Consider the following 17,961-nt stretch of genomic DNA (forward strand, 5'->3'; position numbering starts at 1 on the left):
AGGTTTCACTGATACATGGTTCAGAAGAGAGTGAGCGTTTTCAGGCGATGTGAAGAGATATGTCAGCTTGCCCATATCTCTCCCACACCTGGCTCACCACTTGCAGGTGAAGTCACCATTCTCCTTACAGTAAAACCACTCCTGTGTTTTTTATGACCGAGACATGCATTGCGCTTAATGAATAAGCGAGCACTACTCCACACACTAAGTTTCTGTGCTAGGATGTGCAGTTTCCTCCTGGAAATGTATATATTGGGGGGGGGCGTGCATTTTTTTAACTTCTTAAACAGTCAACTATTAAATAGCAGAAATGATCACGTTAAATTTCCCAGCCCTAATTAAAACCTTTACTAAAAGCCTAGAGGACACGTCATTTCACCATCAAGCTCAAAAAAGTTGAACAACACAAGCAAACATCAAAATACGATTCACTCAAATACAGCTTTTACAAATCGCAATTTTTTTTATTTAATTCAGATTGAATAATATAAAGAGACAAAGAAACACGTGATGCATTACGAACCATGTTGAGTAAAAACAGGAGGAAAGTAACGATGGAACACAATTGTGACATAGTTCTCAGGACATGGCATGCTGGTCTGTGGTAATGTTCTTTGCCACATACAGGTCAGTTTTGGCCAGCGGAAACTTTAGGCTCAGTTGTTCCCCCTTATCAGTGAACAGTTTATCATAAACAGTTCTACAAAATCACAAAACAATGTGCACTGGTGCACAGGTTAAACACCTCTGAACTGTTTTAAAATCAATTACCATTTGTACCATAAATAAGTGCAAAAAAATTTAATATGCATGTTAAAAACAACAACATTGATTGTAGAAATGGGCCTTGTTTACGAGGTTCATTGATCCTGTGAGCATGGAAATGTATCATTTAACAAATAATAAAATCAAGTTGGTTTGGAAGCAGATCATATCCAACAGCTTTGTAATAATTTTCTGTGTTCATATCCAAATCTTTTGGCATGTTTTAAGTTTATTCAATGGAGGTAATACCCATTTTTACTGAATAAAAGAAAACGGCTTGGCTATAGGAAAATGCCCCCCAAAATGACAACCAGAATAGACAGATGACCAAACACTACTTGAAATAATTACATTAATTCCATAAGTTCACTGAAACGAAAAGGTCTACAATCCAGTGCAGATGCAAGTATATGTTATTGCCATTGAAATATCTAAGTGAAAACAACATTTGGCATTTTATCTAACATAATGATTAAGGACTTCTCACAGAATCCTGACTAGTGTTGAGTACTTCACATTTAGCATGATGGGCATTTCCGTATTGCTAAAATGGTGAGGTTCTTTCAGATCAATTTTGTAATATCACGTTTACACAGTGCATCACTTCAGTCAGAACAAGTCATAAATATTCTCAATATTGATATATTAAAAATAAATAAGATCTTTAAAAATATTTGCGTTTTGTCATCATATGTCCTTATAGCACAAAGAAAGCATAAGTTTGCTGAATGATTTGGGATAGAATTTACCAAAATAAGGGTTGATCCTATTTTGATAAATTACAAATCACATTTACAGATATTCTAGCCTTTCACAATTGATAATTAGCTGTAAGGGCTAAAGCCATTAGATTTGCATTGCTGATTTGAAGCCTCCTATAAAGGTAGTGGAAATAAGTGCATAAAAAATGTCTTTCAACAGGGATTTCAAGTGTTATGATTTTAGGGAAATATGACCATTGCACATGGCTCTGAATACCAAGCACGGCACGTCTGCATTACGGTTGAGGCGACAGTCTTGGCTTTGGTCACAAAGAGTTTTGTCATTTGCGCAACATGGACTGATTCAGTTGAAATGAAATGGAATATAATAAGAATGCAAATGCATGTAATGGGTGACTGCATGCCTGAGATATCCACAGAACGGAAAATACACCCGTCTATAGAAGCAAACTGAAAAAAGGTGCCAAGCTGTGGCTCCATTGCTTTTTGATTAAAGGAATAAATCACCAAAAGAAATTACAATTCTGTCATTATTAACTCAACCCTCAGGTTGCTCCAAATCCATATGACTGTCTGTCTTTGGAATACAAAAGGAGAAGTTAAGCAATATGTTAAAAAGATGCAATGAAAATCAATAGTGACTAAGGCTAACATTCTGCCAAACATCTCCTTTCGTGTTTCACACTAGAAAAAGTAATATGGGTTTGGAACATGAATTTTCATTTAAGTAAATTACCACTTTAAGAAGCAAAAGGGGGATGAGCTGTGCACGTATGTTCCAATGCTGTATAGTAGAGGCATGCCGTTACTGTTTTGCATGCGCTCATTTGATCATTCCACTCATATCCATGCTTCTACCACAGAACGACTCCAAAGCACAAAATAAAATAAAAAGAAAATAGTCAGAACCAGAAAGAAAACTACCCTTAAGTAAAACCCCCTCCTTTCTGGAGTACAGCCTAATGACACCAGTCTCACAGCTATATTAATTGGAGATATAATCAATGGATGGTTACAGACAGACATACACACCAATGGAGCCACAGTTAAAGTGAGCTTGGCAGAGGCTTCCCTGTCTTTTGGCAAACTGCCACTTGTTTCCAGTGGGTTAGGTTATGGTGCAGTGGCACAGTTTAGATGTCCTCGTGCCTTGATGCCCTGCAGTCGGCACACTAAATCAGGAGTCTTAGAGTCCATCAGCAGGGTCCCCTCAATGATGACTGGAACCGGGACCAGGCAGGTGGCTCATTTCTGGGTGGTGTACGTGGGCTGGCCGGCTGCAAAATGCATGGACTCTGAGGTGTTGACGGTGGAAGTGGGCTGGACCAAAATAGGGACATTTGAGCCTACAAGTACACAAATAATAACAACAACAACACGGACAGGATTAGGAACCAAAAACCATGTCTTTAAATGTTTTAGCAAAACTAAATAGTGGTTGACCGATTTGAGTTTTTCCAAATGGGCAACTGAGTTCGCCAATGTGTCCTGTTCTCCCAGGATGCGTTATTTCATTCCGTTTGCGCAATTTTATTTGTCGGTCTATATATACACACATGCGTAAGATAGATACTTTTGAAGTGTCTCACTGGTTTTTAGCATCATAAATGCTTTTAAAAGTAGTTCAAACGCTTCCTGTGCGGCTCTCGTTCTGTGACGGTGCTGCTCGTGTGGTTTGTTGAGGCACACCGACTGCCCCCTACTGATGCAGCTCGTCAAAACACGAAGTTACATGAGCTTTTTTTTCAAAGTTGAAAAACTAAACATATACACAAACATAAAATATGCATTGTCCATTAACAAGACTGCTGGTAGATTTTGAAACTTAACAGTGGAATTACTACTTCCACTTTTAAGGTGCGGTCACATTTACCTTTGTATGACAAAATGTAGCTGCCGAAAAAGGTGTGGGCAGATGTGAAGCGAGTATGAAACCTGCAAAAACTACTCATCAAGCAGCTTTTTTGTATGCTGCACAGCCCTCACAGAGGTCACTTTCAAACAACTTCCTATTAGTAAACGATGTGAATTTGTGTAGCGAAGTTCCCAAAACTTAAACTCCTTGTGAAATCTGGGTACGAAAATTCTTCACTACAAGATGCCCAAAACGCAAAATTCCAAGATTACTATTTTGTCCACGGGACTTCCCTGTGCAAAAGTAAATGTGACAGCACCTTTAGTTTGCCAAGCTAGCAGGGTTACCAATGGATGCTGATCTCAAAATGGACAAATATCACTTGGTGTATCGGCCTACCACTACTATAAAGTGAAAGGAAATCAAGCGAGTCATGGGTTCATGCAGATAAACGCACTCTATTTGCCTCCATTTTGCATAAACTTATCAGTCTTTGAGGACTAGACAGGCAGAGGTACAGAACATGAAGATTTATTGGAAAGCGTGCATGGGAGACTTCCTAACAAGTAGTGTCACATATCTCTATAATTTAACACTAGCCCAGCTCTGTTCTCTATAGTGAATAGGGATAGAATCAGGAGAAAGTTAATGATTCTGGTTCCGATTCTTTACAAAAAATTCCAGTTTCTTAACTATTCTTTTGGGCCACATCCACATTAATACTTGTATTTTTTTTTTTTATTTCCTAACGTCATAATTTCCAAAAATCTGCGGTAGGAAACATTTTCAAAAGTCTCCATTTTCGGTTGCGGAAAATTGCGTTCCAATGTGGATGAGGTTTAAACTTATGACTAATTGTTTGTTTTTTTTAACCGGAAAAACCTTACATTTGTACGTGGCCTTAGTTTTACATGAAAATGAATAAAAACTGGTTCCCAACCCTTTTAGTGAAGCATGTACAGTTAGATCGGTTCACAGGAAAAACAGATCTGATCTAAGGAACGTACCTCCCTTCCTTGATGCAGCTCTTCCAAATCAATGTCCAACTAATAGACACCATCCATGTACAGCAAAGGGTGAAAAAGAGAGCATTTCTTTATGAATCAGTTCAATTACAATTCAGTTTTCCTAGCAACTTATTAAATAAATAAATCTGCAAAACCTTACAGGAGCAAGAATATAATAGTGTAAAGAAGCGAAAAACTTCAATGCATGATGAAGTGATACAATATTAGGTATGTAAAACAGACTATGTACAGAGGTGTGAGGTGAAATAAATATCACATTGCTGAGCAGATGGCGGTGGTGACAGGCCAGCGGTGCCTCTGTGAGAGATGCTTCGTGTTGATTACGTCTCTTTCAATGAGATTCACCTGCTTTGACAGCTCTGCTTGACACGGACGCAAACTCTCCAATAGAAATCTAATCTCCTGCTGACTCACCCTTGAACTCACTGGCCTTAAATCCTCTAAAAATCCAGAAGTGAATTTACCAAAAACTATTACATAAAAAAAAAAAAAAAAGAATTGTACATGTCAAATAACTTGAAGATATAATTTTTATGCTCTTATGAAGATGATTTTTCCTGATTTTAACTTACAAATGTACTATAGAGATGCAGTTAAAAAGATTATGCGGGGGAACAGAGAGAACTTCCCAAAATAGAGAAATTCAAGGAAAATTTAACTAACACTTAAAATTCAGGAAAAGGTCATTAAAGAGACACAATAGAAAAGTTTAAAGCTATAATAATATCATTTTAACCCAGAATGATTGCTTTACTAAAAAGCATTTTTCCCCCTGTAAATTCAACCTAGGGGACAGAAATGTTCCCCTAATTTAAGAATCACCCAAATGTTAAAAAGAACTAGCCTACAACAAATGCATGATGGCAAGAAGGAAATAGAGACTGTTCTGAAATACTTAAAAGGATAGTTCATGCAAATTTGAGATTCTCTCATTTACTCACCCTCATGTCATCCCAGAGGTATGACTTACTTTCTTCTGCTGAACACGAAGATTTTTTAAAGAATATCTCAGCTCTGTAGGTCCATACAATGCAAGTGAATGGTAGCAAGAACTCTGAAGGTCCAAAAAGCACATAAAGGCACAACTCCAGTGGTTAAATCCATATCTTGGATTTTAATGGACCTTCAAATTTCTGGCCACCATTCACTTGCATTGAATGGACGACCTACAGAGCTGAGATATTTCTCAAAAAATTTTTGGGTGTTCAGCAGAAGAAAGTCTGGGACATCTGGGATGGCATTAGGGTGAGTATGGTAAATGATGAGAGCATTTTCATTTTGGGTGAGCTATACCATTAAAACAGTACTATATGCCTTGATATTCTAATCATATCAATCATTTCCCTGCTCTAATCATGAACTAAAGGGTGAGGAGTTGTGTTTACACTTCTGGATCCAACCCCTAAAACCTACAGAAAGTGCAAAGTGCTTGTTGGAAAAAAGGCTTGGCTTTAAAATGCAAAACAAGGGCATCCAGAGCATGCACATGCAAAACTTAAAATTCATGCATAGTCCTAGTATAGCAAAGTAGTAAACATCACTCAGTTGATCTTAGGGTTTCCATGTGCATAATGGTGGTAATTGGCTTTAGGTTTCAGTTCATTGCATGGTCTTTCGTTTATAGGGAAAATATTTGATCTACTTACATAACAGGCTGTGAAAGCACTGTTTAAAAAGCCCCAGTAAAGCCATCTAAAAGGCTGTGCATGCAGTGCAATTTAACAGTGTTTAATAAAGTCTGAAAACCAGTTCCAACGACAAACTTAAAGCCTTTTCAAGAGACAAATAAAGAATGCTTTGCAATAATCCAAATGTTAGTGCAAGCCAAAGAATGCTGTTATTAATGGACAAACGCAGGGTTCTTTATAAGCATATGGTAGACATTTACAATGGAATGACTCATGTTGATGGATATTCAGAGTCTTACAAGTCATTTTGAATCCGGTAAAGTTTCAGTGGAGATTTCAGGACCAGGACTAGGTATAGGCTGGATGATAATTATTGTTTCACCTGCTGGGTAAAAGGAGATGGTCAATTATGAGACCAAAATAAACTGGCAGTTTATACCTTTAAAACTGATATACAAGCCTCCTGAACACAAGTGAAATGAGTCCTGTCATTCAATTCAGTATTAAAGTGCAAGACAAATGTGTATACCTTCAAGTCACTAGACCACAATACAAACCAAGACTCTTTAATATAGAATGTAAGGAAACATTTGAAGATGATGGGTGACTGATTTTTCAATTTTAAATTATAACACACAATCTTCCCTCGGAATATGAAAAAAAAAAAAATGTACTCCATTATTTAGCTACCACATTCAATGTACTACACAATATGAGGAAAGCACATTTCACCCATCAAAACTGCACTGATCATGCCTTCATATGAGCCATAGAAACAGTTATGCTTGCCTTAGCAAGCACCACTAATAAACAATCCTCAGAGGGCAAACCAAAAAACCACTAGTATCTAAATAGGCAACATCAGAGTTACAAATAGCTTCGTGTTTGGTCTTTTTGCTTGATCTGTGTAAATTGTATTTAATCATGCTATATCTGCCACCTGAGCAAGGTCATGTGTCTCAGCCCAGACTGCAGAGACAATCAGAAACCTCCTCCATTGCAGCTGAGGCTTTTGTATGATTAGTTTTTAACATTGAGCAACATAGCAAGCCTCTCCTTTTAAAATGAAGAAACATTACAGTATATGGTGCTCAAAAAGTTGTCTGAAAGGACAAATAAAAAAAATTAAACAGGCTAACTGATTAATATGTATTATGCTGTCAAAATAAAAGTTCCTCAAAATATATGTATGAATAAACCTGCCGTCGTTGTGTTTCATGTTCTTTCCGACAACAAAGCACTTGAACGCGACATACTCGTAACTACCACTTCAGAAATGGGAAGTAGGATAATTCCGAAAGCACACGAAGGAAGCATTAGTTCCACACTACTCAGCAAATTTTTACGTTTAATTTTTTTTATTTGTCCTTTCAGACAACTTCAATCAATTTTAAGCACCATATACTGTAATGTTTCTTACAGTGTAAAAATTTACAAAATGCATCAAATGGTTGCTGATAAAAATAAATGAATATGACAGAAACTGCAAGCATTAACAATTAGCTGTTTTTAGAAAAATGACTCCTCCCATCTCGGAAACTCAGGTATCAAAATTATCTCAGAGTTTCCCAGTCGTAAAGTATGTGACGCTGATATAATGGCGACGCCTGAACTTAATAAGACAACAGCAGACTCACTTCAAAATGAAAATAATGGATGGCTGTTTTTTATTATTATCCCATTTTGTTATTTAAAATTTAATTTGGGCAAGATGTACTCATGTTTAGAAGACGAGATGGAAAACAACAGGAGAGCAAGCACAGAAAATAGAAGATGGCTTTAAAGCTATCTTAATTTGTCGTCTACTGCATTTTGTTTGTTACTTTTCATGCCTTTGCATGATTATACTTGCGCATTGTATACATCTTTATCAGTGCATAATGCAAACAGTGAAGCCTTTGAAAGGTGCAAACAACTGTACAAATGATGCACTGCAGAAAAGTACACGGTTAAAGTACTGAACAGCAGAACGAGCGAACTATATACACAAACAAAATACATAGACTATAAACATGAAATGTGATTGATATAATCCTTTATTTTCTTGTAGTCTTGTTTCATTTTCTTTATTTTAAATCTACACTGGTATCATGTTCATCAAAGCCTTACTTGACGATGAGACGGCCGGGTATTTTTGTACAATAGGGATGTGCATGGTTACGGTTTTTAACATTTGGTTAAAAGCAAGGTTTCATGAATGGTTAATTGATTTTTCTATGGGAGTCGTGATGCAGGAATAAAGAATGTTTATTGCAATGGAATATCTTCACAAATTACTCAAAATAGCAGCAAATTAAGTGCACAGTGAGCTGAGCATAGACACCACAATACATAGACCCTCAAATGATAACATCTCACATTTAAGTCAAACAAAAACAATCAAACTGTCACTGCATGTCACTCTGTCCGGGCAGGTAGCGAATGCAAGTGTTGTCATGTGTGTGACACACTGCTGCAGTTAAACAGCCTCTTTGGGGTGCTTTGATTTTTAAATGGTTTTAAATAAAATGGCATTGAACTTTTCTAATTTTTGTACATAAATATGCACAACAAAGCAAAAAGGAAAAAACACGTCTTACCGTTTATCAAGCATTGAAACTTTGCTTGGTGAAAAACAACCTGGAATCATGTTTAATGGTGTAACAGTCTCCTATGCAACCTGAACTTCTTCAGAACGCAGCACAGTGTTTTTTTTTACTTTACTTGTTGTCTAAAAATGTGTAGATCCTGCACAAAATACTGAAAGAAAAAGCGGTGAGATTCAGCGCAATGGTTAAGATGTCCGTTCAGCGTGTGTCAACATTATATAGAAAAACAGCACAGATGCACACAAAAGCATGTTTGAACAGCCCCTAACATGTATTATACTTGAAATATTGGCCCACACCCGGCCAGAAAACCCAACAGTGAAGACCTCTATTAAATGTGTAAATAACCGAATAGTGACTTTGGCATTCGAATACTGGCGTGTCGAACGGTTAACAGAATGATGACTATCCGTGCAGATCCCTATTGTACACCTAGTCAATTCTGGTCGACGTTTCAAACTCACACTGAATTTTTCTTCTCCATAAATACTCAGTGTAACACATCAATGGAAAGGAGGAGAGAACCAGCTCGATAATATAAATAATATTTAATTAAATAAAAAGACACACAAACAGGGCAGCTGCCCATAATTCTCTCTCTCGCTGCCGTCTTCGGTCACCTTTATCCCTCGCTCGCCTCATCAGGCTGATCGGGGTCCAGGTTTGGCCGGTATTAGCTGTCTGATGAATGACGACTCATTTTTCTTGACCAACGAGAAATGTTCGCTGTTCTGACCCAAACAGTTCCACTTTGTGAGAAAAGTACTACCTTTGGAGCAGGTACCAAAAAGGTTCCTGGTTTGGTTCAGGTTTTGAGTTCCACTTGAACTAGTTTATGTGGTGGAAAAACAACGTTAACCCGGAATAGTTCTATAACTAGGAAAAGTTCCAGCAGTGGAAAAACACCTTTTGTTTCAGCTGTCATAGGGTGCTTCTCATTTCTAAAATCGTGCATCCTCATTTCCTTTCCTTGTCCGTTCTAGCTCCTCCCTCTTAGGACGCAAGGAAAGGATGCAAGGAAAGGAAACGAGGATGGAGAAATCGAAATAAGATGTATTTTAAAAATAAAATGTCCTTGCTCACTCAAGCTCAGAGTGTTTGCTGTTAAGTTGCTGAAACTTGGTTAATATATTCACAATAAATCCATATAGTTCAACATGCGCATGTTTCTGACAAAAGTGCGTATGTGTGTTAACTGGCAGTTTGTTGCTAGTGGTGTGTTGAATATTCATATGCATCCTGTTCGGAAGTCTTTTTTTGTCGAAACATCTGACGCACAAATTATTTCATGAATTGAGAGAATTTATTTGTGCGTCAGGTGTTGACAAAAAAAAAAAAAAAAAAAAAAAAAAAAAAAACGACTTCTGAACAGGATGCATATGAATATTCAACACACCACTAGCAACAAACTGCCAGTTAACATACAAACACACACACCTTTCCAAATGACTGAAGTCTCACCTCCTCCATCCTGCTCTGCTTTGATCTGGGCCTCCAGGTCTTCTGGGTCCACATACTGGTAGTTCTCATCTTCCTCGGGTGGTTTGCACTTTCCACAGCAGAAACAACAGCAACAACAGCAGCAGCAACAGGAGAAGACTCCACAGCATATAACCATCGCCTGAGGTAAAGACATAGAAATCAGATCAGAGATGGCCCTCTTAGAAAGACACATAACCATATCAGCAGCTTAAAACGTTTGCAAGATGCAACCACCAGCTATGATTTGCTCCAAGTAGGTCAGTCACTAGTACATCAGTGACACTAGGAAGTTTGAGAAGCTTTTGTATCAATTTGAAAGCTTCCATGCTGAAACAAAAGGGAAATGATTTCTAAAAAACAATGTACATCAGTGTTTATTAATATCTTTGTAGATCAAAACGAGCTGATGCATTTTACTCAGGCTCAGCTGTCTTGCCGTCTGCATTAAGCCTTTTTGAGAAAGTAAATGACTTCACAGAAACAACAGCTCTGCTTACAGGAAAATTGGAAATGAGTTGCTCACCTTGAACCACCACTTTGACATGAGGAAGTAGTATTTGACACTCTCTTCTCCAAACTGCTCAGACACGTAGAGCCCCATGGAACCGTATTCATCGTAGATCTTGCGCTTGGTCTCATCGGTGAGGATTGAGTTGGCGTTGTTAATTTCTTTAAACTTTTCTGCGGCTTCGGGGTTGTCTGGATTTTTGTCTGGATGGTATTTCAGAGCCAGTTTTCTGTAAAACATATATCATTTTGTGTGTCTTAAATCTTAAGCACAATTAAAAAGTGTAAACTTCCAGAGTGTACACAGTTTTAAAAAAGCTTCAATATTTATTTTGAGACTCAATGATATAATCTTCAAAGTTTAGGTCCAAGTTGCATTTATTGTCATATCTGCTATCTCATGTCAAATCTAGCATGAGAAGGCAAAAGGAGGTCTTTCCGGAAACCAGGGGTGGGCAATAATACCGGTGTAAACGATAAACCACTAGAAATTCGGTAAATGGTAGACATTTTTTAGTATTGCCTCTATTGTGTTTTTTTCTCAATTTGCGCAGATAGTTTTGAATGAATACATCACATCCGGTCAGGTGTTCGCATACGTTCTAGTTGCACAAGTTTAAGTATTTCAACACAGCCAAAGCTAAAATCTTTCAATTTCACTTTTACATCGAAAGTCACATGTTGTGCCTCCAAATATCAATGGATTTTGACCTAAACTTTATTCTAAACACCTGCTACTTCTGTGTTTTGGACAATTATGAATGTAGAAGTCAGAAATGATTGTTTACGTTGCATTACAGTAAATGTGTGATTAAAAGTGTACATGTGTCATTTATTTCTGCACATGCACAACCTACATATTTAAAATCACATCTTTGAATTTCTGCTTCCTATCTGCTGAATTATGGTTGCTGTTAATTATCATAATAGCTGTAAAAAAGTATTAATAATAAATACTGAATTTCACTGAATTCATCCATCGGCTCAACAAAAATCACACACAGTAATGTCACTGGTAGATTCTCCCTCAATGAATAAAAACCATTACAAGCAAATTGACAGTTCAACACGACCGCCACAAGGTAGGAGAAATACGACAGTCGAATGTGAATGTCGGAGACAGCGAAAAGCAGTTACACTCGTGCGAAAACCCAGCTTGAATCGCACGCGAACATATCGCGCTGCAGATGAGTAGCCTTTAGTGCATATGAAGTGCAGACCGTGAGAGTATCATTAAATTTGCCTTGGCAGCCCTAAATTTCACTTGGGCGGCCGCTGAAAATTTTTCAAAGGGAGAGTCATTGCATTTTCTTTCCCTGCTATCCTCAACCCAGTCTAAATAGACCTGCAACCCACTTTTGGGTTGCGACCCACCAGTTGAGAAACACTGGCCTATATAATTATTGAAAACAGTATTTTATTTACAAACCCAAACTCAGTCTTGATGAAAGTCTAACACACTATCTAGTAGACAGACAAAAATAAAAATGCATATTTACTAGGGATGCACCGATATGAAAATGTTTGGCCGATACGATACTGATTTTAACAAATAACTAATGGCCGATACAATATTTGCCACTTACCTTGTTTCGTCATCAGATCACTGCTTTGCTCAGGAATTGTGTTTTAAAAATGTACAAAGAGGTACAAAAGCTTTTGTTCTAACAATAAGTAATTTCCATTGAACATGGATTGGATCTGTTGAACACTTGACAGGCCAAAATTTTAAAGAGAGCCGCAATGAAAGATAAATAGAAGATGAAAAGTTAAATCATAGTATGATGCCTGACGTAAAAATGGTTATTTTATACTTCTAAAACATTTTTGCACTTCTGTATTTGCAGTTCAAAACAACAGAACTCACATTTTACATGTTTGTGTTAATATATATATATATATATATATATATACACACACACATATATATATATATATAAAATATAGAACATCACAAATTCATACGATGCAAACATATGTACAATGTAAATGTAAAATGGCCAAGATTAAAGTTGAACAAAAAGAGTCATATTTTAAGTATTTGGAAATATTTTGATATTTAAAATATTATTTTTCATGCCATTCTACACCTGTGCAATATTTTCCAAGTTTTTAAAACTTGAAAGGAAATCACATATCCCTATTTTCATAATATTATTTGAAGTTAAACATGAATAAAATACTTAAGGTGTATGAAGTAGGGCTCTACAGTGCAAGCATTTCACTTGAGTTAATTTCTGCGTGCGAATGTGGATAATTATTTGGGTTCACTGGTGCAAGTGACATCTGACACCCAAACTTATGAACTAATATAGAACCGTTAGAATAAGAACTCCATAATGCATCTAACCTCATATGCAAAATACTTCAAAAAGTACACAGTATAATAGTTACTTTCGCATTAAAATAGCTGTATTCTCATGGCTGTTTTACATGAGATCTTTCTCTCACACCTAAAGATTTTCTTGCTTGTTTTTAATCTGTCAAAATGACAAACAACGTTTTGAATTATCCATGAATGTTTTCAAATTTCGGTAAATGGCAGATGTCCCTAAAAAGCGGCACCCATGCGTGAGAAGTGTTAGAAAAAAAACGCAGCATAACGGACAAAGATGGTCATCTAGCGCATGTTTACATAGGAAAACAATAACAAAACAGCATATACAAGGGGGCCTGGGTAGCTCAGCAAGTAAAGACGCTGACTACCACCACTGGAGTTGCGAGTTCGAATCCAGGGCGTGCCGAGTGAATCCAGCCGGGTCTCCTAAGCAACCAAATTGGCCCGGTTGCTAGGGAGGGTAGAGTCACAAGGGGAACCACCTCGTGGTCGCAATAATGTGGGTCGCTCTCGGTGGGGCGCATGGTGAGCGTGCGTGGATGCCACTGAGAATACCGCGAAGCCTACACATGCGCTATGTCTCCACGGTAATGCGCTCAACAAGCCACGTGATAAGATGCACGGATTGACAGTCTCAGACCACGAGGACTTAGAGTGCATTGGGAATTGGGCATGTCAAATTGGGGAGAAAAAGGGAAGAAAATAAATCAAAATAAAAAAATAAATAAAAAAAACAGCATATACGAACACAAAAACAGACATCTTCAATAATGTAAGGTAGTTTATGTGTTACGTCATAGAAAATATAGTTAACACAATCATTTTCATGTTGAATTACATTAACAAGCATTATACAATGCTTAGCAGATAGTTAAAACTTAAAACTACATTCAAATAGTTATGAATGTCAGTAAAGTTTGTTTAATATATTTGCATACATATTTGAATGTTCATGAGCTTCTAACCTGTTAAGAATTATTTAGACCTAATATTTGTTAATGGCTGATGAAATTATAAAATGTTAGCAATATTTTTGTTTAGGATATGATCATAAAGTGAAGTTAGGACTGATGTTGTTTGATTGCCTGTAATTAACTGAAGAAATAACTTGAAAAATGTTTAACTTAAGTGCTGTCTAATGTCCTTTGTACTGAATCAAGTATATCTTTTGTTTCTGAATTCTGTAGGAATTCCTAATGCTTGCTTGTGCATACGCATTTTGTGTTGTTGTGACACATTAACAGGCTTTAAAAAGTCATCAAAATCGTGAAGGCCCTAAATATCACAATTATGATCAAATAAATAAGATCTTCATTCAACGTGCAATAATTGACAGTATGATAGCAACATAGGTGACAGTGAGACCAGCTGACCTACGCAGTCCAGAATATCTCCATAAACTTGGTGAAGAGATCCATTTTACATTATTCCAAAAGGAGGAAATATTGCTGAACCGCAAGTGAATGTCACAGCAGTGTTTAACCTACCTATAGGCTCTTTTAATGTCCTCCGCTGAGGCCCCTTTCTCCAGTCCCAGCATCTTGTATAAACTGTCCCCTGTAGTGGACATCTTCCTCTGGGGCCTGTCAGAGTGCTGCTTGGCGTCAGCCATGATTTAATGCTGAAGAACAAGAAAAATGGATGATAAAATTATTCATCCAAAAAATGTAATTCCATGCATCTGATTTGCTTTGACAGCTGCTGTTCAGGGTACACAGCACCACATTATTGACACATGGTACAATGTACACACCCCAAGCAAAAACCACGTCTTCTATTTTAACAACACACTGAGCAGATACTAGGTGTGGCTAAGGTGATCTTGTGTTTATGTTAAACTAACAGGCCTAGTTTTCAGATGTTTATGAGCAATCATTAAGGACATTATGGAAACACTTAGGGATGTCTTTTGACCACCAACATTACACTCTGAAGTAACTTGAGGAAGAAATCCTGAACCAGCAGTGAGGATGTTTATTTCATTTGCATTAAATGCCTGAAAACTTTTTTTTTTTTTTCTCAAATGGGTTCTCCCTAAAAAGACTCCCTGATCTTAAGTGGATTATCTTTATAATGTATTCCATATTGCTACATTTTGTCCCTTTTAATTTAATCTTATGTAAGTTATTTTATAAAAGATTTTATAATATACTCACCAACCACTTTATTAGGTACACCTGCTTATTCATGAGATTATCTAATCAGCCAATCGTGTGGCAGCAGTGCAATGCATATAATCATGCAGATACAGGTCAGGAGCTTCTGTTAATGTTCACATCAACCATTAGAATGGGAAAAAAATGTGGACCTACCATCTGTGTACCTCAGCAGAAATCGAGATTCATCAGACCAGGCTATGTTTTTCCAGTCTTTAACTGTCCTGGTTTTGGTGAACCTGTGCCTACCGCAGCTTCAACTTTCTGCTCTGCGCTGACATAAGTGGAACCCGACGCGGTTCCCGCCTCAAGGGTCGAAGTGTTGTTCATTGAAAGTTTTTTGGTTTTGGCACCATTCCGAGTAAACTCTAGAGACTGTTGTGCGTGAAAATCCCAGGAGATCAGCAGTTACATAAATACTCAAACCAGCCCGTATGGCACCAATAATCCTGCCATGGTCGAAATCACTGAGATCACATTTTTTCCCCCCATTCTGATGGTGGATGTGAACATTAACTGAAGCTCCTGACCCGTATCTGAATGATTTTATGCACTGCTGCCACACGATTGGCTGATTAGATAATCGTTTGAAGAAGTAGGTGTACCTAATAAAGTGATCGGTGAGTGTATATACTGTAGCATCTTTGCTTTTTTATCACTTTTTGAAACAAACAACTTTTCGGATCTTAATTGTTTTTCTTCGCCAAATATTGGATATCGTTATTGCTGTGCTATCATTAACAGTTGTTAATAGATATTTTATTGTTAACGACAGAACAGCTTATAACAGGTCAGTCTTGAGATGGGTTTTGTTGGTTGGAATTTGTGTTTTATTGCTTGCATTATACAGGCTCTTAATTAAAGAGCTTTTATTAGGCTACTGATATGACTGGGATCTTCTTGTCATGTAAGTTTGAACAAATATTTTTAAAATTAAGAATAATTTCTTTAGGGGCAACTTTTTGAGGAAAACATTATTGAGTGCACCTTTAAGTTGGCTGAGGTAGCTAGTTTGTGTGGTTTACTTAAAGCAAAGAGGGGTAAACCGAATGTGGACCTATGTGAGACATGCCCCGCTAACCCATATCAGCACTATTGAGCAATTCATCCAAGTTTGAACTGGCAACAACACATTCCTTAATATTTCTAGTTATATGAGTTTGAGACCGCATAAGGGTGAATAAATGATGAGATAATTATCATTTATGGGTGAACTGTTCCTTTAAGGGCATATTTGTGTATGAACTCAAAACACACTGTTTAGTAGTAAATAACCAACTTCCCTCTCAATGACCAGGTAAACATATGGCTTGTCCAATCTTTAACTAACCCTTGCTGGGGTTATGAAATGAAAATTCTCTCATCATTTACTCACATTCATGCCATCCCAGACGTGTATGACTTTCTTTCTTCTGCAGAACACAAAAGATTTTTAGAAGAACATCTCAGCTCTGTTGGTCCTTACAATGCAAGTGAATGGTGGCCAGACATTTGAAGCTCCGAGAAAAAAAAAGAAAAGAAAAAAAAAAAAAAAAAAAAAAAAAATCACATAAAGGCCACATAAAAGTAATCCATAAAACTCCAGTGGTCTATGAGAATGAGTAAATGATGAGATAAATCATTTCTGGGTGAACTATCCCTTTAACAATGCCATAAATAAAGATCCAACACAAGTGGCAACTCTCACAGTCACTGCTGCCTGGATCAGTGCATGTAAACACACATAAGCTCAGTCTTGTGACGTCACGTGTCCATTGATAAGGTCTATTTTTATCATGCAGTGGATATGCAGCTAAACGTATTACCATAGTCATCATACTTATACTACTTGTTGGCTGTTGTAACAGGGCTGTGTCCTTGTAAAACCATAATCCACCCCTAATCCAGTACAGATTACTCTCCCCATCAATGCTGCCTTTTCCTTCACTTTCACTGTTTTACCATGACAAAACTATAAGAACCAGTATCTAAGGATCAGTAAAACCAGTAGACTGGAGTTTATTCGTCTCTGTTTAGGGTTATTAATCTGAGAGGATAACACGAGTCTGGACAATTCACACATAACGAAACCTTGTGTCAACAAAACGCCACTGTAAATAAAACCCTCTAACAAACTTACATCAGTAACAACCATATTATAAAATTCTGACATACTATTGAATGATTTATCTGTTCGTTATCAATTGGCAACTACTTTTATTGATGTAGTAAACGGCTGATTCGGCAGCTAACATTAGCGCGCTAACCAACGATGGCGGATTTCTGTTGATTTTGGGTATCAAAATTGCAAATAAACAATCAAAACTCACCTTGAACTGGGTGGCAATGTGATCCAGTTAATTGTGGCTGAACCATATAGGATTCAGCCGAATAGTTTCTTTATATGTTCTCTATGCAGCTCCTCATTGCTATCGCTGCAAGCCCTCCCTTGAAAGCATAGAACGCTAAGGACGCGGTCGAATCTTGCGAGTCGATTCTTGAACAGGATCTTGAGCAGAGTCGACTCCCTTGAACGCGTTCCATAATTTCTAGCTAGCTCTCTAGTTTAATGTTTTCATCAGTTAAGACAAGAAAACATTATGTACTAAACACGTAAGCACGATAAGAGTTAGGTGTTTGTGACGTAAAATGATCAAATAAAATTTGTGGTAAAAAAATATTGTTTTTCAAAATAAAAGTCTACAGCACGCAAAATTTTGGTTTGAATTTGATCAAACTTATACCCACAGGCTACTTCACCACCCAGCATCTAAATAAATAAAACGAGAAGGGTTTCCAAGTAAAAATTAGAAGCCTGAAAATCAAACAATTTTTAAACATATTTACCAATACATACATACAAATGAGACATACCATGAAGCTGTATCACAAAACATGCATCATAAATGAATG

The 17,961-nt window shown here is 37.2% G+C and overlaps 1 protein-coding gene across 5 annotated transcripts; it reads right to left on the minus strand.

Moving 5' to 3' along the window:
* Positions 1 to 437: 437 nt before the first annotated feature.
* On the minus strand, positions 438 to 17,692 carry LOC127410043 (dnaJ homolog subfamily C member 5-like). Of its 5 annotated transcripts, none has more exons than XM_051645050.1 (7): positions 17,379 to 17,692; positions 14,401 to 14,534; positions 10,592 to 10,805; positions 10,048 to 10,207; positions 6,298 to 6,380; positions 4,350 to 4,388; positions 438 to 2,833 (listed from the first exon to the last, which is right to left on the minus strand). In XM_051645050.1, the coding sequence occupies exons 2-5, from the start codon at positions 14,523 to 14,525 to the stop codon at positions 6,301 to 6,303; spliced, it is 579 nt and encodes a 192-aa protein (XP_051501010.1). In that variant the 5' UTR covers positions 14,526 to 14,534; positions 17,379 to 17,692; the 3' UTR covers positions 438 to 2,833; positions 4,350 to 4,388; positions 6,298 to 6,300. The 5 variants fall into 5 exon arrangements, with proteins under 5 accessions (XP_051501010.1, XP_051501008.1, XP_051501006.1 ...); XM_051645048.1 differs by having other exon boundaries at positions 6,298 to 6,383; XM_051645046.1 differs by having other exon boundaries at positions 10,024 to 10,207.
* Between the last annotated feature and the right edge of the window lie 269 nt (positions 17,693 to 17,961).

Source organism: Myxocyprinus asiaticus, chromosome 19, assembly GCF_019703515.2.
Source record: "Myxocyprinus asiaticus isolate MX2 ecotype Aquarium Trade chromosome 19, UBuf_Myxa_2, whole genome shotgun sequence".
Taxonomy (NCBI): domain Eukaryota; kingdom Metazoa; phylum Chordata; class Actinopteri; order Cypriniformes; family Catostomidae; genus Myxocyprinus; species Myxocyprinus asiaticus.